Source organism: Camarhynchus parvulus, chromosome 14 (assembly GCF_901933205.1).
Source record: "Camarhynchus parvulus chromosome 14, STF_HiC, whole genome shotgun sequence".
Taxonomy (NCBI): domain Eukaryota; kingdom Metazoa; phylum Chordata; class Aves; order Passeriformes; family Thraupidae; genus Camarhynchus; species Camarhynchus parvulus.
In genome coordinates, this window is record NC_044584.1 from 566,188 (window position 1) to 588,228 (window position 22,041).

Below are 22,041 nucleotides of genomic sequence, written 5' to 3' on the forward strand. Positions count from 1 at the left end.
GTTCAGACTGAGCTGAGATTTCTGTGCACTCACTCCTTGCACATACACCCATGAAAACTTTCAACAAGCATCAGTCATCTCTGCAAAAACAGGGATGGAATAAAGACCTGCTTATTCTTCTGCACTCTATCACCCCCCTGAAATGAAATTCATTTAGGATTTATCACAGTAGTTGGACAGAAACAGCTCCAACCAGCACTATTATAACCTGAGAAAATGCAGCACACATCTCTGGGAATTCAAAGCAACATCTGCTTCAACAGATGGTGGGTGAGGGTCTCAGAAGCTACAAAGGGGATTTATTCTGGAGCCAAAAAGAATTCACTTCTTTTTCTCTATTTGGTTTTCTGCTAATTAAGAAACTAATTATTTTGGCTTTTCAAAACCACTGGCCTTAGTGCTTTTTTGGGACACATCTGGATTCTACTTTTTTGAAAAGAGCAGCTTGACCACAGAGCATGGCAGGTCTGAAAACTGCACCTCAGACCTTGCAAAACTCAAGCTGATCAGACTTGTTAAGGACTGCACTGAACTACAATTGCAGTCACAACTTCAGCTCCTACATCTGGGGTTTGCTGTGTTTTGTTGGGGTTTTCCCCAAGTAAAGACCACACCTTAGCAGCAGATTTTCAGATTAAGCAGCAGTGCCTTCAAATTACGTTCTCCAGTTCAAGAAAGATATTTTCCAGTATGATCCTAGATACATCTACCCAGCACTGCAGACTGATCTCAGTGTTCAAGGTGTAATTCAACTACAGTCCCAAGCAGCCACAGGTCTCTTTTGTCATGCTGTGAAAAACTGTGCCTTTACTGTGGTAGAGAATTCTGCATTTTGTATTTCTACAAATGTGTTGTGTTAAACTCTTCCACCAAACATCAGCTGCTGACTGGGAGAACACACATTTCCATGAAACCCACAGGGAATAGACCTCCACTAGGGAAGTGGGAAATACAGAGCAAGTACTGACCAAGGACTGAAAGGGAGAGGGAAAATCTTGTGCTGTGGAAGCAAAAAGAGAAGGAAGATAGTAAAGATGTGGCAGAAGATTGAAGTATACAGGCTTTTACACTTTATCACAATTTCACTGAAGTCAGAACATTCAAGGTGTTAAAAACAATAACAGAAGCACAGAAAATCCCACTTTAAAAAAATACAGGCAGGGGAGTGACAGCTAAAAAATTCACATAGTGACAGATGTGTGCTGAAATTGCATCTGAGCCAGAAGGGGAAAAAGCATGAAAACTCTCCTTATTGACATCATATATTCTTATTTCTTACTAGAATACATTGCTTCATGTCTGCCCTGGTGCAGGAACTCAGCAGAGAGAGGCCGAGTGCCTTTATTTTTCAGCATGACTGTTTTAACAGGAATGTACACTTCAGCACTGTCCTTTCTTTTGGCTGAGAGAACTTGCACTGGCTTCACTTCTGCAAGATAAAAAGGAAAAAGAAATAATAAACTTTAAAGTTATGTGGAAGCAGCCAGCCCAGGAAAATTTATTGGATTTTAAATGCTAAAGTTTTGCCACTTTAATTATGTTGGCATAGTTAAAAGTGATAATTTCCATCCCTTTCACTGGCACTGTTCTGTTGGTGCAGAAGCACATATGGATGGCTGGCACTAACTCAAACAAAATAAAAATAGTATTATAATGTACCAAGACATCTCATCTCTGCCAGATATTTACCTGCATTACTGTCATGAAAGCAAAAATAAAAAAGAAGTCCCGAGTTATTTGTTAACACAGTTATACCAAAGTAAATTCTTAAAATACAGACACAAATTTTATCTTGTTTAGAAGTTTCAGAAGGGGAGAGGGCAGTCTAATATAGTTCATAGAAGTAATTCTTCACTTTTTGGTTTGGGAGTTATTAATGCCTTTATTGTTTCCATCACAGCTCTGAAATTTCTCTCTGGACAAAAAGTCCTGCACTCTCCCAGAGATTTTGTTCTCACTGTGCTTCCATCCCTTGCTCCTGTCTCTTCTTCTGCCCCTCTCCCCATTCACACTCCACTCACATCCATGATAATGAAAGGAACACTCCTCAATTTATTCCAAGATTGTTCCTCTGAATTTATGCAATTAGCTACAGATTAGGGAAAGAAAAAAAAATAAAAGGAAGCAGTAAAATATACAAAAGCAAAAAACCAAAACCAATTGCTGTACCAGAAATGAGCAGGGAAGGAATTTTGAGAAATACTGAAGGTAGGCTTAGGTCTGGTTTCTGCCTGAACTCTTCACCCTTTGTTAAATCATCTTTGAGACCTAATGACTGGTTGTGGGTTTGGACACTGAGGCTCCAAAGGAGACAGAAAGAGACAAAAGAAGTGGCTCATGTCAATCACCAGGGATGAACAGCACACACTGGGACAGATATGTGAAATAAAGGTGAGACTGAGAAGATTTGGCTGCCTGAATTACTGCAAAAACAGTTCAAAAATATATCTAAAAACATGGTAATTCCTTGGGAAATCTCACAGACAATCTTAGTTCAGGTGTCTAGAGGTGGTGATGCAGGTGCAGTAACCAGGTCTGTATCTTTGGATTTGCCAAAAAGTTCCTAATGAAGTACAAGAGGATGAGTGTCCCAAATCAGGAGATCAAAACAACAGGCCTGCTGAAGGGCATGAGAACTTAGGAGGGTGTGGAGTAACTCCTCATGATCAACCTTGAAAGCAATTCTCTAAAAGAATGATTATTGCAAAGAAGAATTGTGCAAGATGCAGACTTACTGCTTTGATCCTGGTTGAACTCCAGCACAGCTGAGGCACCAGAATCAAGGCTAGAGCATCTCCCAGCATCCTGATGTTCAGAACCTTCCTTCTGCAGTGCCCCACTGCTATCCAACTGAAGGCCTTCAAAGCCTGTAATTGCTTCCTCAGTGGGAGATGGGTCTGAAAACACATCCTCTTCAACAGAGTCATAATCATCACTAAGGGAGTCTTCTTCCATCCTCTCCTCTTCCACACTGTGCTGCAAGCTGCTTCTCAATTTCTGCTACAATATAAACACATCTGTCAGAAAAGCTCAAACTTGTATTTTAGAATAAACCAGAGTGGCTGCCAGTTCCTCTCCAGGAGAAAGAAAAATCTTCTGAGGAACTCAGAGCCATGATGCAGCTAAAAATATTCCCATTCCTATGTCATGTCTTGCCTCATTTGATGAGGGCTTGTAAAGAAAAATCATCCTACAACTGCTGTGCTCCTTCTCATCAGTATCCAGCAGGAACATTCTCTAGGCCAAGGAGCTTTTATGTGCAAAACCAATTTTTAGGAGTAAGTTACAAAAAGCAAGTAAGGGGGAGAGCAAAGGCATATATTTGTGCAGTCTCACAGTTGTGCCTTGCTGTTTGAGGAGTAGCTGCAAACCAGAATTTCCAAATGCCTTCACAAGACTGTCAAGCTCATGTAGCAGCAACTCCTTTTTAAGCATATGATAGATGATAATAGTCCTGCCTTGTACACATCTGTACTTCAAAAACCAGCAGAAAAAGAGTTGGGCTCTGATGGGCTAAGCTCCCAGCTTGCACTGGGTTTTTTGAAGTGGACACACTCTAACAGGATTTTATGCAAAAAAATAACCTATTTTGAAATTTACTGTGGAAAAAAATGGCCCTGCCTCTCCCATCACACACCACAAACAGCACAGATGATGCTGGAGAGCTGTGGGCTTTCATGAATGCATAAGGAAAAGACCTTGCATCTCTTAAATGCCTTCTTATTTCCCCCTGCTTTGTTGGTATTAGAGTTTTGAGATAAATATAGGTAAGCAAACTGTAAAAAATGAAAACCTGAAGGTACCTTAGGTACAAATGAACTGTGACAGTCTATATTCAGTTTGCAATGAAGGCTTCAAGCTCCTACAGATTACACCTGTTAGGAAATCCATGTTGACAGAAATATATTAAAAAGAGCAGACAAAGTCAGCCTCAAAAGAGGGTTTATAAGCAACCTGAGCCTCGATATTGAGCATGTCTTTAAGACAGTCAAAACTAATATTTCCAGCTCTTTGACAGGAAATTGTACAAGTTTCTTTTCCTTTGAAACCTCTGCATCTGCATTGTAACAAGACATTCAAAAAAACACATTATAGCCCCAGCAAAATCAAAATTGTTTCCATCTTGACTAAAAAGAAAAGGGGAGTTGTTTTGAAATTATTAGCTTCCTATTAAAAACACATAAAATATATAAATATTCATCAGTGTAAACAAGTTACCAGCTTGTAGAGCAAAAAATAATCATCAATGCAAGAGCAATATAGAAAAGAGAGAAAGATGCAAGCTAGGAAAATATGCTTGGGAATTTTGTCTGATGTCAGTGGTAAGATCTGTTAACAGTTTCATATATAGATGCTACTCCACTACCCAGAAAAGCTTTATTTATGTCATTAATTGCTTAGGCAGAAAAACATTCATAAATTTTTGTTCATTGATTAGTTTTCTTTCACATTTGTGAAGTGTGCTAGAACAAACTGCAATTAGTGATCAAATGGAAGGCTGCACAGTCAATACAACAACAATCCTTGATGCAAAGCAACTGCATTGATTAGAACATTTTCAAATAGTCTGATTTTTGTTAGGTAAAATAATGACATGCAACAATTTAGCATCATTATTTAAAGACTACCCTAAAGGCACCAAAAGCTGTTGTTTCAGCTTTCTCTAACCTGATAGCCAGGAATGATGTTCACCTGCACAACCATTAAGTGAACTGAAAGAGGCTCCTTGAAGGAAATATCTCAATTCAACCCAACAGAGATAATATTCCCCCTCCTAAAAATAAGGTTTAACATTTTGTAGTGCTGCTGATTGAGACTTGATTTTTCAAGCAGCTTTACTTTTCATTTTTTTCCTTCTTTTTGTCACATCTCATCAAAGCAAAATTCTCTAATGAAGACACCACAATAGAGGGGTTTGGGTGCTCCAGCTGGGCATGATCACATTTCAAATGACACTGCCATGAACAACAGAAAACAGCTGACAACTGTACCTGGGAGAGAGGACCATCATCATCATCACTGCTGCTCTCCACATTCAAGCTTTCATAAGGTTCAAAATCTTCAGAGTACTCCAGAGATGGTTCAATGTAGAGTTTACCCCCTTCTTCTGTTTTAATTGCCACAGTTTTCTGTCAAAAGAAGCATGCAAAGAAACCAGATTTCTTCTGTGTATCAGCAGTACAAAAAGACTGACCATCATATATAACAAGAGCATGATCAAGCACTGCTTTTCTCCTCTGTTCACAGGAGGGTTCTGTCCTCCCTGAGCTCATCTTTGGGCCCCTGAATTATGGTTTATCAGCCCTGGTCTAACTCCCCACCTGCTGCTGCTGAGCCCAGAGTGGGCAGTGATATTAAACCTTGCTCTCTGTTGTTCCCATACTCCTCTAGAATTTTCTAAGTGCCAGGGGCAGAGATGTCCCAGAGGGAATATCCTAAGACAACTTGGGTGAATTCTTTCAGTGAGTCCATCTTTCCCCCTCACAGCATCCCTCATCACAGCCCAAGTCTGACAGGTTTTGCCAGGAATTGCTGGGTCCTCTAGATATCCAAAAAATCCCCATGGAAAATCAATGGGAAAGGAAACAGTTCAGTCTGTGGTTGCACTTTTCCTTAGCTAAATAACTCCAGTTGTTCATAAGGATATAATAACTCCTATCCTCCCATCCAACTGGATAAAAGACTTAAGGAATCATCCTAAGCTAGTCCCAAGTAGCAACCAGGTTTTAGTACAGAGCCACACATCTGGCAAATTCAGCAAAGAAGTCTTGACAGGCCATAATGGAAGCTGAGAAAATGAATTCAACTAAGCAGTAAGAATGGTAAATAAAGTAATGCAGTCTTAAAGCTTGAATGTGAAGTATTTTCTGAAAGAAAAGAAAACCTGCACAGCACAAACACTTATCCACAGTGCCAGAGACCTCTGATCCCATCACTCAAGCACAGACTGAACATCCAGCCAGGCCAATGGCTAATGAAGTAGTGTAATTACTTGGGTGACATGTCTCCATTGTTCTGAATTCACATTTATAGTTTTAATTAAGTCCTTGACAGGTTAACTCAGATCCTTCTTTAGGCCGAAAGAAAATGGGTTTCTCTTCTGAGAAGAGAACCAACAACTGTAGAGCTGATGGCTCTAAATTTCTTGTAGATAGGGTATTTTTATCCAGATGCATTTCCCTCTCTTATGACCTACAAGAATTTATCACAAATTACGACTCAAATTATGCAAATTACATTTCTTTGTCCCTCAATCTTGTTGCAGGATGGAGAACAGCACTAACAGGCAGGGATGTCTCTCCAAAATGAATTTTCCCATCCTTTGCACTAGATAAATTCCCTAGGGTGCCACCAGAGCTATCCAGCAGCAGCTCTTCTGCTGGAGGACACACTGAGCCACTCATGTCCAGGCTACAAAAGTTTCTGTGATGAATGTCACTGAAACCAAACCCTTTCAATGAGATTTGCTTCTTTAGGCTTCCAAGCAGACACAAATCTGGGCAGGGTAACATTTCATGTTGTTAGCATCCAACCCAAGCCATCAGAGAGCCCCAGCTGCCCACTCTGTACCACTTACAACCAATTTCCCCTGAAGTTATTTGCAACCTAAGAATCAAAGTCCCATTTCTCCCACCTGCCCCATACCTGAAGCCAATTCCTGCGTTGTATCTTGCCTGGGACTGTCTGAGGGCTGTGTTCTGGCAGCCCACTCTCTTCTAGCTGGGCTGCTTCTTCAGCAGGGACACACAAGGATTAGGAGACGGGAGAGAGAAAGCAGAAATCCAATATTAGACAATAAACAGACACCTTTGTTTGTGGATTTGTGTGGTTTTGTTTTCCCCACAGCCGAGGACAGAAGAGTAAATCTGACACATAAATAGAATCAACAGCTGCAAAGATATCCCATATCAGATCCTGGCCAGTTCTAGCAGCAGGAGTTTTGAACCTCTTCAGGGACAGTTTTCAAGTGTTTTTAGGAGAATAAATTATTATAAGATACAATAGCAGGAGAAGCCCCACCTTTTTTGAGATGAAAATATTGAAATACATTCTAGAACAGGGGTACACATCATTCTGATCCCCAGCTGGGCAGAAAGTAACCTGTCTGAGGTTCTGTGCCCAGAACCCAACTACCAAAGGCAGACTGACAGACAGGGCTCTGCTGAACAACAGGTGATATGCTGGGTTTACAAAGGAATTGTGTGTATTTACTCTCAAATTAAGGAAATATAAAGTATTTGCAGATTAAACAGAATGTACTGGGTATTTAACATACTGTGCAGAGAAGGATTCTTCATGTATGACCCATAAATGAAGGACAAGCAACCATTATCCTTCATTTCTAAGATAAGGAAGAGTTGGTTCAGGAACTTCTGCAAAAAATCTCTGTATGGTCAAGGAGAACTGAGAGTCTCTGTGCTGGAAACTGCCTCAACTTAGAGTGGAACAATGGATTTTTTGAGAAGATCCTTTGATTGAGAGAAAGAGACAAACAACTTGTAGGTCACATCAGCGTCCTCAATGGAACAAAGGCATCACCAACACTCTCAGTAGCATCCTAAATAAAGGCATCTCATTTCCTATGGCCAAGACAGATTTACAGCTTCCATTTCTTCTCAGTGGAGAAAAACAGCTGATGCAAAACCTTTTTTCTTTAAGCCATAATTTAATGGTCACCCTAAGGCTGCAGGAACTGGCACTGCCAATAAAAGAAGCTATTGTCCTACAAAGGTCATAGAATCACAGAAAGATTTCATTTGGAAGGAACCTCTGGGGCTCACCAAGTCCAGCTTTCCACTTGAAGCAGGGCTTACTTCAAAATTAAATCAGGTTGCTCATTACAGCTCTCAAAACCATATTTTCTTTTCTGGGGGTTGGACAACCCTACATGCAGCTGTACAGTGACCTGTTCAGAGAACTGATATGGAAAATTTTAAATGTGGGAAAACATAAAAGATTCCTTTAAGTTATAGGCCCTTGGACAATCTGGTTCACCAGGAGACTGCACAAAAGCTGGTCCAAGCAGACAGGAGGGAGCAGGCCCAGGGCAGGACCATCCTGGGGGAACAGTGTTTGTTTATGTCCATTTGGAGTGATCACAGCATTGCAGGATGTTGTCATGTTGTTCTATTGTTCCAGCACAAAGTATCTCTCTGTCTGTATCTTCCCTGTCCAAACCAGGACTAAACACAGAGGGGGAAAGGAATGGACTAAGGAAGAGAAACAGCCCTTCCAAGCAGAGCTCCAACAGGCTGCTCCCAAGGAACACCAGAAATCCTTTGTGCCACCATTGGTGCTGATTGCTCTGCAGCATTGGCTCTGCTGGCACTGAATTGCCTTGAGCTTACACTGTGAGAAATGTGGTTGGACTCAGTCACTGCTTTGGAAGAGAACTGGAAGCTCCTTTCCCTTGCACTCTCTGAGAATCCATCTCTTCAAAGCAACTGCCCAGAAGCCTCTCAAGTGTGCTGCAAATGTGAGCAGGAAAAGGGGAGATGGCAGGACTCATGCTACCAGTGCTGAGAACTTCATCCTCAGAACTGCTTGAGTGGCTCAAGAGACTCTGCAAGTCATGGAGTGACAGGACAAGAGGGAATGGTTTTACACTAACAGACACCAGGGTTTGATTGGATATTAGAAAAAATGGTTCCCTGGGAAGTTGGGGAGGCCCTGGCACAGGGTGCCCAGAGCAGCTGTGGCTGTCCCTGGATCCCTGGCAGTGTCCAAGGCCAGGCTGAACAAGGCTTGGGGCACCCTGGGATAGTGGAAGGTGTCCCTGCCCATGGCAGGGATGGAGCAAAATGAGCTTTAAGGTCCCTCCCAGTTCTGTGATTCCATAAGTCTACTTAGTGATGGATTTTTAGTGGTCATAGTTTGACACGGATTCACCTGACCAGGTCTCTGTAAGCCAGGAAGAACAGTCATTGAAATCCCAGGCAGGGGCTGATGCAGCTGAGCAAGTCATCTGTGCAACAAACATTTCTTTGGAACAAAAATATCCTTCCCATGGGATGGATGGGATGTGAATACCAACCAGGTCTTGTTTGGGCACACAGAACAGCTCCACTGGTGTCACTCCCTCAGAGATTTGAGCTGTCAGTGCCTGTTTGACTAGGCAAGGACTGAGAAGTACATCCTCAAAATATTAGTCCTAACCCAAGGAGACGCCATATCACCCTCAAGCCACATATTTGTGACCACACAGACACTCACTGGAACCACAAACAGAGTTGGGAAACCATGTGTGGGTTATAGACCCAAAGAAATGCCAGCACACCTAAGCCCAGCTTCACTACCCTCCAACCCATCATTTCCTTTAACTCATTACCAATCCTAAGCATAAAAACTTTATCAATCACTATTATCAGTAATTACTTCTAGGGAACACAAAGAAAACAGTCCTGACAAACAGATTTATGATGACACTTTCAGGAAGCAGAAAGAGGAATTTATGCCTGTTCTGGATTATTAAGTACCACCCATTCCTAATTTTTCAGTGAAGACTAATCCTATAGATGGATGCTTTAGAAGTAATAAATGATGCAATAACTCTCATGGGAGATGGATAGGGAAGAAAACTCAGTGCTGTATCTCAGCTAGGAATCATTCCTGTAAGTAAAATCATATTCAATCATTGAGAAGAAATACCTTGAAAGGAAAGAGACCACAAAATTGCTAAGGTAGAACTCCCAGGCAAGAAGCTCCTACAGACCAGCAGTGACTCCCATTCTGGACTCCAGTGGCAAAACCAAATGGAAGAGGAAAAATGACAGGATAATGGTTCAGTTGGTATCTTTCACTGCAGCTTCATGGGTTTAAAACAACACCACTGGAGAGTTAAACAGCAAAACACTGAGTTATCTTCTGCAGAGCTGGTGTTACAGTCTCTGATTAATGGAGATGAGGAAAAGAACAGAGACTGCAACTGGAGTCTTCAGAGATCCCTAAGACATGTATTCCACCTTGCCTGAAGCAAATGGCTTTGAGGGACCATAGAAATAAAGAATTTTAGTTAAGCTGAGACATAACAACTGCACAGCAAAAGTTAAAGAGGAAATTTCTCTTGACAGGAGTTCCACTAGAGCTGCTGCCACAACATCCCTTCACAATTTTTGGAGCAAAAAGTCCAAGATGTTGATTTACACCCTCTTTAGCTACCTGAAGATGTATCAGCCCTGTGTGACAGAGCACCCAATTTCCACCATTTCCCAGAACATGACCATTTTTACATCATTGCACACAAGGTTTCAGTTTCACAGAGAGCAGTGGAGCCAGGTGACAAGCTGATTCCTCATCACCATCCCACACAGCCTGCAGGAAATTATACAAGCTGAACACACCTAAGCCTGCAAACAAGTAGTATGTGCCCAGTGTAGCAGGAAAACAAATTAAGGAGATGAAGTTAAAGACATGGTTGGAACAGTTATTGCAGGAAAAGTTTGTTTCTGGTATTGTTGAGATTAATAAACTTTCAATCAATAAATTATCATAGTAGGTAACTTTTTTAACTCTTTGTCTTCATTTTAGGTGAAAATGAAGCTTAAGCAGGCTCTCACACATTAGAAAAACCACACTGAGATAGGCTGTAGCAAGTGTGAACATAACTGACTAAGGCTGGTAAACTGCTTTACACAGGGATTTAGTAAAATCAACTTTCTTTTCATTATGCTAAATAGATTAGAAGGCCAGTAAGCTCATACTTTATACTTTCATGCATGCAAAATTATTCCTGTCACTGCACTGCTCTCGATGACAGACAGACTTAAATTAGAAACAAAATACCCATTTTTCCATAAAGCCAGCTAATCACTGGGGAAAAAATGGTTGATTTTCTTCACTTCAAATATTTAAATAAAGATTAGCTATCTTTTTAAGACAACTATTATAGCTTAAATGTAATTTATGAGCTTAATGAAGCTATTACTGGATATAATTTGATTACAGTCTATGTCATCAAATGTCATTTGTCCTCAGGACACCAGGCTTGGATAACACTGAAGTCCATCAGATCTTAAATCCTCTTAATGGTGTTATGTGTCAAAGGTATACCATTATTTTCCCCTGACAATTTATATACATTTCTAATCTTCTACTTTTAGTTAGAGCCGTTTAACAAACGGAGAGGCAGGGAAGTGAAATGTTGGAATTAAAGAGGGATCAAGTGAAAAATGGATAGGGTGTTGCATAGACTCTCCCTTACACACAAGCTGCTTAAGCACTCTGATTTCCATGGAATTTCATCCCACCAGGCTCCAGAGGTGCTGTCCCTGGATCCCAGTGACCTCTCTGAGTGAGTGCCAGCCCTGGTGCAGCTCTGCCAGGCTGCCAGGGCACTCACCCTTTGTCCTGGTGGGTCTGAGCCTGTTTCTCAGGCAGCTGTGTGGGGTGATTTTCCTGGGGTACTTTCTCAGCTCAGAGTTAGCTCCATTCACATACAGAGAAAATCCTTTTTCCAGCTGCTCCAGTCTGATTTGCACGGGATCTTTTCTTTTTAACCGCTCCTGCAGCCTGAAGGAGAAAGGCCAATAATTCATCCTTGCACAGTGCATACACAGATGGTCAGATCTTCAATAAATACAGCAACACACCATGTCACAAAGCTGAAAAATATGTTCCCAGTGCAAGGAACCCTTTCAGAATCCATCTTCCAGGGTCTGTTCCTGTTCTGTAACGTGTGTATGAGCACCCACACACTGTGACAGATGAAGTTTGACCAAGCTTTTCCTTTCTGAGGTTTTCTCCATGTTATTTCTTATTTCACATTATCTTCTCCATTTGGTATTTTGCATGTTTAACCTTTCTTCTTAAGAATTTTAAATAATTTCACTTAGAATTTCAAAAAGCTTAAAAATTGTTGGCCTCTTTTCAAGAATAAAAATGATGATTTGTGTTTTGAAACTGGAGGTAGAAAGCCCCCAGCCAATACTGCAGTTAGAGATAGCAGAAAATTAAATGCTGGTTAAAATAATATCAAAATAATGCCCTTCCACGGGCTCAGTTTCAGCTGTTCTCCCTCTTCCAACTCTCATTTTCTCTCCTTTCACCATGGGTTATACCCAGTCCATGCTAATTCCTTTGGTGAGGTGACATGCAGGCCAGGAGCCTGGCATCATGTGGGTGACAATTTGTGAATTCCCCTGCACCACCTGGTTTCCCTCTAACTCCAGGATGGGTCAACCCACAGGCCAAAGTCCCCCAGGTGTCTGTGTTGTGACACAAGCCACCTTTTCCCAAGAGCATGTCCCCAGCAGTCAGAATTAGAGCTCTGATATCGAGGATGCACGTTGGTTTAACCATTAAATAAACTGGTTTTATCATTTTCCAAAACTGCTTTAGGATACTATATAGGAAAGAAACCTGTGATCACAAAAATTGGTTTTTTAACATAATTGTGACCTTTAAGGTCTTTTTACCAAACCAATTTGTTATATAATTTGATTAGAAATCTTATGGTTTGTGTTAAAGGAAGGAATCCAGCAAGAGAGTTCTCTAGACTCCTCTAAAATAAGCTATGAAGTTCATCTGTCCAGGGTATAGTGACAGGAACATATGAGCAAAGAGGAAAAGAAATGTTTGAAACCTGTCTGAAAAACACTGGAGTTTGCAAAGGCAACGTGGCTGTTCTTATTTCCCACTTTTCTGTATTTCTGACAACATAACAACTGTGCCTCTTAACTACATCCTCACACAGTGTGAGCTGCCAGTTACTTCTGAATCTACAACCTCTTGCTCTATAAACAAAAATCTTCCCTGTCACTGTGGGAAAAGGAACTATTTTATTAATAAATGTATTTATATTTTAAATGCTGAAGAAACATTGTAATCTCCCCTAGAAATAAGAACCTTTAGCAAGCAAAGGGAAGAAGAAACACCTGAATGTTTTAAGGCACAGCAAGTCAGACTTTGCATCACAGCTGCTGATATTTGATACAACAAATATTTCATACCCCAAGTGGAAACAAATGTGAATATTACCGGTTTCTCTGCTGAAGGGATATTAAATATTCGTCATGTTTTTCATCAAAGTCAGTCACCATGTCTTAACATAAACCTGAAATGAGAATATAATGGTCACACTGAATGATTTATTATGGAATACCACTGGTTTTGCACCTTCAATAGATGAGAGGGCTATAAACTGAAAAACATTCTTCCTTCAACCACGCATAAAGCTGTCAGGGCTGTAAATAAAACTCCTGCAGAACAGAGGAAACAGTAGCTGTTTTACTTATTTTTCAGAACCCTTCACAATCTATGGAAGAACCAAAAAAACCTAAAAGTAGAAGGCATATGCCATGACAAGTTTATAATGCCAGACCTGGTAAGCAAGAGAAGCCCAGTGGTGGGAGGAATTCTTTGAGCTGCTACTTGTTCGGTCAGTTCATCCTACAGCCTATTCACTGCTGAGGCTGCATCTATTTGTACAAGCAGTACTGGCTTGCCATTCAGGAAACCTGAATTTTTCCAGCAATCCTCACCACACCGCTGCCGCAAGTTGTGCCAGGGTGTGCTCGTACACTGCCCGAAGTTTAGATGTGCCAGAGAGAACCGCGTGTTTTGTCCCGTACCGACCGCAGGGCAGCTGAGCCAGAGCCCGGCCCCGCCTCGGGACAGACCCCGGACACAGCCCCGGCTGGACATGGAGCCGGGACAGATGGACACGGACCCGGGACAGACCCCGGACACAGCCCCAGAGGGACCCGGGACAGACCCCGGACACAGCCCCGGCTGGACACGGAGCCGGGACAGATGGACACGGACCCGGGATAGACCCCGGACACAGCCCCGGCTGGACACGGAGCCGGGACAGATGGACACGGACCCGGGACAGACCCCGGACACAGCCCCAGAGGGACCCGGGATAGAGCCCCGGACACAGCTCCAGGATGGAAACGGACACAGACTCGGGATGGAGCCATCAGACAGCGGCCCTGGCCGGACACTGACCTCGGACAGAGCCCCAGGACGGCCACGGACCCGGGACAGAGGCCCCAGACGGGACACTGGACGCTGACACCGGAGAGAGACCCCGGACAGAGCACCCAGAGCACAATAATCCCGGACAGAGCCTCCAGGTGACACGAACCCGGACCGGACACTGACCCCGGACAGAGCTCCCGGACGGATACGGACCGGGGAAAGAGACCCCGGACGGACGCAGATCCCGGGGCAGAGTCCCTGGACACGGACCACGGACACCAACCCCGGACAAACACTGATCTCGGACAGACACTAACCCCAAACAGACACTGACCCCGAGCAGCCACAGACCCCGGACAGACACTGACCCTAGACACGGCCGCTGGTCACGGCCCCCGGGCAGACACCGACCCCGGTCACGGCCCCCGGGCAGACACAACCCCCGGCAGCGCGGGCCGGGCCGGGCCTGGCCTGTTGCTCGGTCTCCCTGGCGACGGTCGCGCCTGGCCGCCGTCAGTTCCTGCGCGCCGCGGGCCCGGAAGCGGCGGCGGCGGGGATGGAGGCCATGGAGCCGCTGTGGGTGCTGCTGGACGAGGTGGCCCTGGAGGGGCTGGACGGCATCACCGCGGCCGCGCTCTGGCAGCGCCTGGCCGCCCGCTCGCCGCCCTTCCCGCTGCCGCTGGAGCCCGACACGCAGCAGCTGCTCTGGGCCGCACTCAGCGCCCAGCCCGACGTGCGCTTCTACCTCCTGCCCCGGCCGCGCCCGCCGCTCCGCCTGCACGACCGGTGAGGGCAGCGAGCGGGCAGCCCCAGCCCCTTCCCGCCGGAGAACTCGGGACTGGTTACTGGGCGAAACATTGGCTTGGTCGCCGGGCTAAGCCCGGCGTGGTTGACGGGCTAAACCCGGACTCATAGCCGGCTAAACCCGGCCCGGTTGCCGTTCTCGCTCAGGCTTTGCTGCAGCAGCGCTTGAGTAGCCGGTGACAGCAGGCAGGGCCGAGGGTGACTCTGAACCCCTGTTTAGGTGTTATACAAAGAATTTTCACTTTTCGGGGGATCAAACATTGGAATAGGTTGCCCAAGGAGGTGGTGGAGGCACCGTGCCTGGAGGTGTTTAAGATTTGATGCTGGCTGATGGATTTTAGGGGTCACAGTGGTAGTGTTGGTGATAATCTTAGAGGCCTCTTCCAATTTTGATGATTCTATGATTTAAGAGACCTGTATATGAGTCCTGGCCTGATTTGCATTCAAATGACTGCATGCTACCTAGGTACAGGCAGAATTTGTGTGCCCTGGTCAGCAGGGTGCATGTACCTGTCGTTTTCCTTACCTATGAGCTATATGTTTCTCTTATTCCCACCACATTTTTGACTTTTCGAAGATTAAATAATGCATCTCCCTCTTGCTGCATTCTGCATGCTGAAAAGGTTTGGTGATGCTTGAGGAGTACAGCTCTGCCCTTCATATTTTTCCAGTTTGGAGGTTTCAAAGGAGCTTCATTTTTCCAAGATAATTCCTAGAGGTATCAGCATTGTCTCTGACAGTCTTGTATTTCTCCTTGCTTGGTTAAATATTGGTTCTTTGGTTTTATTTCAGATATGAAGAAATAGACCTTGAGACAGGAATATTGGAAACCAAAAGAGATCCTGTTTCTTCAGATGATATTTATCCTATCCACATGATTTTGGATAACAAAGATGGCATACAAGGTTCCTGCCAGTATTTTAAAGAGAGAGTTGACATCACTGATCAAATAAGGAAGAAGGATTTGCAGCCTTGTTATACTTACAAAGAAGCTGTTGAAAAGTGAGTGAAATCCTTATATCTGACATCCTTATATTTTAAATCCTATAATCCTTATATATAGCATTAAAATACTTCTAAGTTCTAAAATTTAGTCCTTGCTCAGTTTCTACAGATTATATCAAGAATGGCGTTTGTGGAGAGAAAAATCTCTCTGTTTTTATGGAGCCAATAACAAGACATTACTTTTCCTTCTGTTTCTTAGATGGGGAGAGAAATTAGTCATTGTTGCTTCCCAGGAGCAGCGTTACAGAGCTTTGGTAGGCTGGGAGGGGGACCCTGACCTGAAACTCCCTGACTTTTCCTACTGCATCCTGGAGCGTCTGGGCCGAGCTCGCTGGCAGGGAGAGCTGCAGAGGGACCTGCACAGTGGGGCTTTCAAGTAAGCTTGTGTCTTGGTCTGAGAATTTAATCCAAAGTTGTTTTTAAGTATTCCTGTGAATATTTGAACTCTCATCTATGTTGTAGTGCTTCATGCTTACTACCAGGAGTGCTTGGTTTGGTAAAACTGTGCTGGTCTCATCCTTGAGTTTGTTGCCCTTCCTGATATTTTCACAGAGAGACAGAAATTTGTCTGGTGGGTCAATACACCAAATAGGTTTCTATTATGAAAGTTCCTCTTTTTTTAATAAATATTTTTTTCTTCAAATTTGCTATGGAAAAAGGATTTTCATTTCCTTTTCTAAATTGCTGTCTAAGTATCTTACCCACGTTCTGAAGGAATTCTTAGACAGCCACCTTTTGTCCACAGCATTTTCCTGTGTGACATCTCCTCCATTGAGAGGGAGCCTGAGTTACCAGCTGCCAAACTAGGCCATGATTTTGCTGATGGAGGAGCATTACACACCTTCTTAGAGAACTTCTGGATGTGTCCTGAAGTTCTGGAGAGTATCAACATTGCTCTAAGGGTTCACTGCTTTTAGGACATGGGTGGGTTGTAGCTTGCATGCCACCTGGTGCTGTTTTTTGCCACTTAGGGAGCTCTTGTAGGTAATTAAGATGATGGGGAAAACTTTTATGGGTGCTTTTCTGTCAGTTTAGTGGCCCAAGTCAGCTCACCAAGGAGGGAAATGAATCCCAGAGCTGTTCCAAGAAGGGCAGTGACTGCAGCATAGCCATGAGTTAGAAGGAGAGGATGGAAAAGGAGGGCATGGGGATACAGTGTTGATTCAATCCCCTCATCAAACCATGTCATGACACTCTGTGCCTAAAGGCTCTAGGTTAAAATCAGAGGTATTTCTCTGTTTAATATGATTAACTATGAAAATAAATTTCACAGGTTTTCTTAAGTCTGAACTTCCTAACTTTTTGCTGCCACTTTGAAAACATGTCACTAAGGCTATAGGTAATATAGGTAAAGCATTCTGGGGAGTGGATAATTAGAATTGTTTGCAGGAGTTCCTATTCCTGTAGATATCTTGCCATCTTTTCTTTAGGGTGGATGCTGGAAAGCTGCATTACCACAGGAGGGTGTTGGACAGAAGTGGTCTGATAACGATGCAGTCCCACGTCATCCGGCTGCCGAGCGGAGCCCAGCAGTACTCAATTCTGCTCCTCCTGACTCGCTTCCACGTTGATAGGTATGCTTTAAGGGTCTCCTGGGTACTCTTTGACCTTTTACTGTGATGAGGGATTGTTCTGTTGTCACAGAACCATCAAAGTTTCCTGCAATTGACGCTTTCCAGTTTATTAACTCCTCTTCCAAATGTCGAACACTTTAAAGCTTGTCAGGTTCTTCTAGTGCCTGTCATCTGCCTGCATAGACATAATTCTTCTTTTTGTAGCACTAATCATTCTGTTCATTTTGACTGTTTTCATTTAAACACGTTTCTAGTAGATTTCTTGTTTTGTTTTCCTATCTTGTTTATGATTAGAACTTGTGCTTCTGTGGGTTGCCAGTGAAGTAACAGCTTGGGCTTAGTCATTGTTTCCTCTTTGAGGTCTTTTCTTAGAGACAAATTATCTCATGTGCTATTCACAGGAGGAAAAGAAAACTAGAATTCCTAAACCAATCTAAGAACACTTAGCATACTTCCTCCAGTGACTGACAGTTTCTAAAGCTACAACTCGTGTTTATGAAGTTATATGCATACTTACATGTAAAATAATTCTCTTTTTTGGTTAGGAGGAGCAAATATGATATTCTGATGGAGAAGCTCTCAAGTACGCTAAGTGCTCGTTCAAACCAGATGGAAACATTAGGAAACTTGAGGGAAGAATTGGTGAGATTCATTACTCTTTCAAATACTCTCTCAGTAGAATCTAGATGCTGAGTATCAATGGCACTCATTCATACTACCTGCTTCAAAAGTTGCACAAAATTCTGGGCTAGGATAGCAAAAGAAGGATCTTAAAAACCTACCAGATCTGTTGGTGTTTGTCGTAGGGAAGCAGTTCTGTTCCATCCACAGCCTCAGAAACGTTTTGTCAGTGGATGTCATCATGCAGTTCTTACTTTTCCACTGCTGCTGTTTGTGTGGGTGGCAGAGCTGGAGGGATACAACACACTCAGGAACATCTCAGGTTCTCCACTAAAAGGCGTTTAAGTTTCTTTTGGATATCCTACCCCAAAATATGTTGTAAGAGCAGGTGGTGTGAATGCCTTTGATACCAGTCAGCAGCGGGTGAAGCTTTTGGCCTGCAGTGACTTTTGCCATTTCTCTTTGCATCAGGGCCTTTGTGAGAGAACCTTCAAACGTCTCTATCAGTACATGATGAATGCTGGCCTGGCCAAGGTTGTGTCTGTCCCCTTGCAAGACATAAATCCCAATGGAGGACCCTGCAAGACAAAGAAAGGTCTTGGTTATGCTCTCTTTTTGTGTGATTGCATTGATGCCATTCTGTCTATGAGCTTCATATCTTAAATTAAAAGAGGTGTAAGTAAAAAATCTGTCCATGCAGTTATGTAGATAAGTGTGCTACCAAAGTTAAAATGCTGCAGCCCACTTGAATTAAGCATTTGTTACAGATTTTTAAGGAGTGAATATCATCAAGTTGGTTGGATATCAATGTAAGCTGTGGTCTTGGGACCTGATAAGACTGCTCAAGCCAATACAGAGTAGGAACAAAACTTCAACTTTCAGGTTGAAGTTAAATGACAAGTCAATAAACTTGACCAAAAAAATACAAAAACTTAATGTTGAAAAGCAGGCTCATTATGAAATAAGTTAAAAACCAGACCATTCTTGGTTGTGACTTTTCCTGAAAGTCATGAGAGTGCAAAGCTTCTCTGAAAAGTTTCCTGTCAAATTATGGAAGGTCTTACAGCATTTGGAATTCACAGAACACAGAATAGTCTGAGTTTGAAGGGATCTCCAAGGACCATTGAGCCCAACTCTTAAGTGAATGGGCTATACAGGGGTCAAACCCACACCTTTGGCATTATTATCTCACCAGCTGAGCTGATAACAGGGTTGAGGTAAGTGAGATGCCCAAAATTGCTATCCCAAAAAAGCCACAGTCTGCTGAGGGCTGGTTTAATGCATAACCAGCTTTGAATGCCAATTTAATTGGTTCACAGGAACTGCTGATAACTTCCAAACGTAGTGGAGAGACAAAGAGCCAGGATTGAATGAGGAAAGGGAACAAAAGAAAGCAACTGTTCTCAGGAAAAGATACTGATAAAACTTGCATGGGGAAAAAACCACAAGAAATAATAATGGAAAGTATGAGGAAGGATAGTACCTCCAGTGGAATTAATACAATTCCTGAAGGAAATCTAAACCAAATCCTTAATCACAGAAAATCCTAGGAGACAGATTTGCAGGGTTAAAAAGAAAATAGTTCTGAAAGATTAAATGTCTATTTTAGAGATATAATGAACTGTTTGTGGGGGAAAAAATCTGATAGAAACTAAACATTGTAAATTACATAGTCTTTGTGAATAGGAGTGATCTTAAAGGAGCAAGTGAAAGAGCCAATAAAACCATGAAAAATTCCATAAGAGAAAAAAGAGTGCTGATTACATGGAGTTGGATTAAGGCTGTCAATAAGACAAATTCCTTCAAATCTTTTAAATCTGGGGAAAGGAAATTCTCTGTAGGGAAAGTGTATTCTGAGCAAAGAGAAGCAGAGGCCAAAAGCAGGTACAGCATCATACATGGCTGAGAGAGAAATGACCCAGGTCTTTCAGGGGTGTTCTAATGAGCTGCAAACACTTGGAAATAAAACCCGAAAGACTAGACAACACTCCTAAAAACAGTTTATAGGCAGTAGTAAAAGCATTTAACTTGCAATTAAGGTATTTACTTAGAAGACAAGAAAATACAAGTCCACTTACAAACCTGGTGTTTTATGCTCTGTCAGATATGGGCAAAACAGCAGCTGCATTTACTGCTTAAATTTGTTGGGAAAAATGCCACTTGATGAATCTTTCCCTTGAATGATAATTCCATCTTACAGATGTAAAAGCTGAAAATCCACCAAAATGCCTTAAAAACACTAGGTATTAAAGGAGGATGAATTAATAATAGCTGATTTTCAGCAGAGATCAAGATAGTTTAATCTCTGGAGTTATACAGGAAAGAAGGTAGTAATATGTGGGACACACTGAGGATGAAGCCAGAGCATCTGCTATGGGAAGAACATTTTTGGGCAGCAGGGGCTAAAGGAAAAGAAATTGGTTTATTTTGGGGGATTTCTTTTCTATGGGGAGATTTTTTGTTTGTTTGTTTGTTTTTTCAAATACTGCTTCCAGTGAAAATTAATGGGCTGTGGAAATACAAAGGATGTAATAACAGTGCTTCCAACCCTACCAAAATGTCAGCACTTAAATCCTAAGCAGCATCCTAGGGAAAGGATTCAGCTTGAGGAAAAATGATGGAATCATGTGGGCTGGAGCACAGTCACATGGTGAAGTGACTGTGGGTTAACTTTGTGTCAGCTGGGCATCAGTAACTGCTCAGATATATAAACACAATTCATCAGCTGAAACCTTAGTGATTCCAGCTAAAGCCTTCACGTGGCCTTTTCACAGCAGTGTGTAGCAGAGGGGCAGGAATGGCTGGAGATGTTCTCCCCAGTGCTTCAGGATGAACTGGCTGCTGCTGCAGCAGCTCCTGAATCACTGCAATGTGCCAGGGTGGCATTGTCCAGTAACCCAGTTTGAGTTACCACTGGTGTGAAGGGTCCAGCAGGAGCTCAGCTCTCCTGCAGCCATCTGTCCTCACTCTGACCTTTGCTGGGAGGGCCCAGTGAGTGGAGAGTTAGCACAGCACAGCTGATGGACAGGAACGAGCTAAGATGTGGAATTAAATCAACAACAAGAATCTTGTGGCTGGTGGGCAGAGTGTGTTCTGTCCTTGTGAAAAGGAATGGGTTAATGCCCAGTGAGTGATCTCCCAGTCAAATAAGTGTTCTCCATCTGTAATTCTGGGCATCAGCACTTAATCCCTCCATTGATTTATTTATGCTGTGAAAGTTTCTCCCCCTGGACAGTCCCAGCATTGGCACAGATGTGAAGGTTTGGAGCACCTCAAAAATTCACCTGATTGCCAGATTCATATGAAGGGAAAAGCTGTTGCAAACCTTCCTAGAAATACCCAGCTCTCTTTAGTCATTTGTTCCCCATTGCTCTGCTACTTCTTCATGTTGAGGAAAAAGTCAAATGGTTTGAAGCAGTACACACCCCCTGCACGTTGTTAGGGGTTGTTACTCACACTCATTTTTCACAGGGACTGATGTCATGGTCCGTTGCCTTAAGCTGCTGAAGGAATTTCGGAAGAAAATGGAAGATTATCATGATGATGATGAAGAGATCATCACAAAAGTTGTTCAGCCTGTGGATATTGTTTGTGAAAGGGATATGCTCACCCAGGCTTATCAGTTAAGTAGGTGATTTAAGACATCTGAAGACTTTTCCCTTTATCTCCTTACTCCTTGTAGTATAAAAGAAATGTGTATATTGCAGGTGGTTTTACATTCTGGTTGCTTTTGTATCAGAAAGTGTCACTTCTTCATAGCAAAATGAGCCTTAAATCCAGATTAGACTGGAGATGCTGCCACCTGTTAGCACTTCCTGGAAGCTTAGCAACTACCCAGCAGAAACAGGGTGTTTTGATGGGATGAGAAAAGATGAAGCAAACAGTGTTCATTATTCTCCTATCTCTTTTCCTTTCCAAATGGAGAAATTAATATCTAACTGTGGAAAGCTGCCAGAGAAGAAAAATCATCCGTGCTTCTAATTTGAAGCTGTCACCTCCATACCTCATTCTGCTGGGCACTGCTTCATGTAAAATTGTGGTTTATGAAAGTATTTGGCTGAATATTTTATGTGTCTGTAAAACTGTCTTTAGTTAGTGGGGAATCTTAAATTTAATA

At 42.8% G+C, this 22,041-nt stretch overlaps 2 protein-coding genes across 2 annotated transcripts in view; one reads left to right on the forward strand and one right to left on the reverse strand.

Moving 5' to 3' along the window:
* Window positions 1–14,416, reverse strand: part of KIAA0556 (KIAA0556 ortholog) — a 56,579-nt gene extending 42,163 nt beyond the window's left edge. The window contains exons 1-7 of the mRNA XM_030957836.1: window positions 14,289–14,416; window positions 12,976–13,051; window positions 11,339–11,508; window positions 6,646–6,731; window positions 4,992–5,129; window positions 2,736–3,000; window positions 1,280–1,429 (exon numbers count right to left, since the gene is read on the reverse strand). Of these exons, the coding sequence (XP_030813696.1) occupies window positions 1,280–1,429; window positions 2,736–3,000; window positions 4,992–5,129; window positions 6,646–6,731; window positions 11,339–11,508; window positions 12,976–13,037 (871 nt within the window). The 5' untranslated portion in view covers window positions 13,038–13,051; window positions 14,289–14,416. The remainder of the gene's footprint in view (window positions 1–1,279; window positions 1,430–2,735; window positions 3,001–4,991; window positions 5,130–6,645; window positions 6,732–11,338; window positions 11,509–12,975; window positions 13,052–14,288) is intronic.
* A 45-nt stretch (window positions 14,417–14,461) lies between these two features.
* Window positions 14,462–22,041, forward strand: part of GTF3C1 (general transcription factor IIIC subunit 1) — a 40,064-nt gene continuing 32,484 nt past the window's right edge. The window contains 7 exon segments of the mRNA XM_030957835.1: window positions 14,462–14,706; window positions 15,517–15,726; window positions 15,929–16,105; window positions 17,160–17,303; window positions 17,849–17,945; window positions 18,396–18,519; window positions 21,396–21,551. Of these exon segments, the coding sequence (XP_030813695.1) occupies window positions 14,477–14,706; window positions 15,517–15,726; window positions 15,929–16,105; window positions 17,160–17,303; window positions 17,849–17,945; window positions 18,396–18,519; window positions 21,396–21,551 (1,138 nt within the window). The 5' untranslated portion in view covers window positions 14,462–14,476.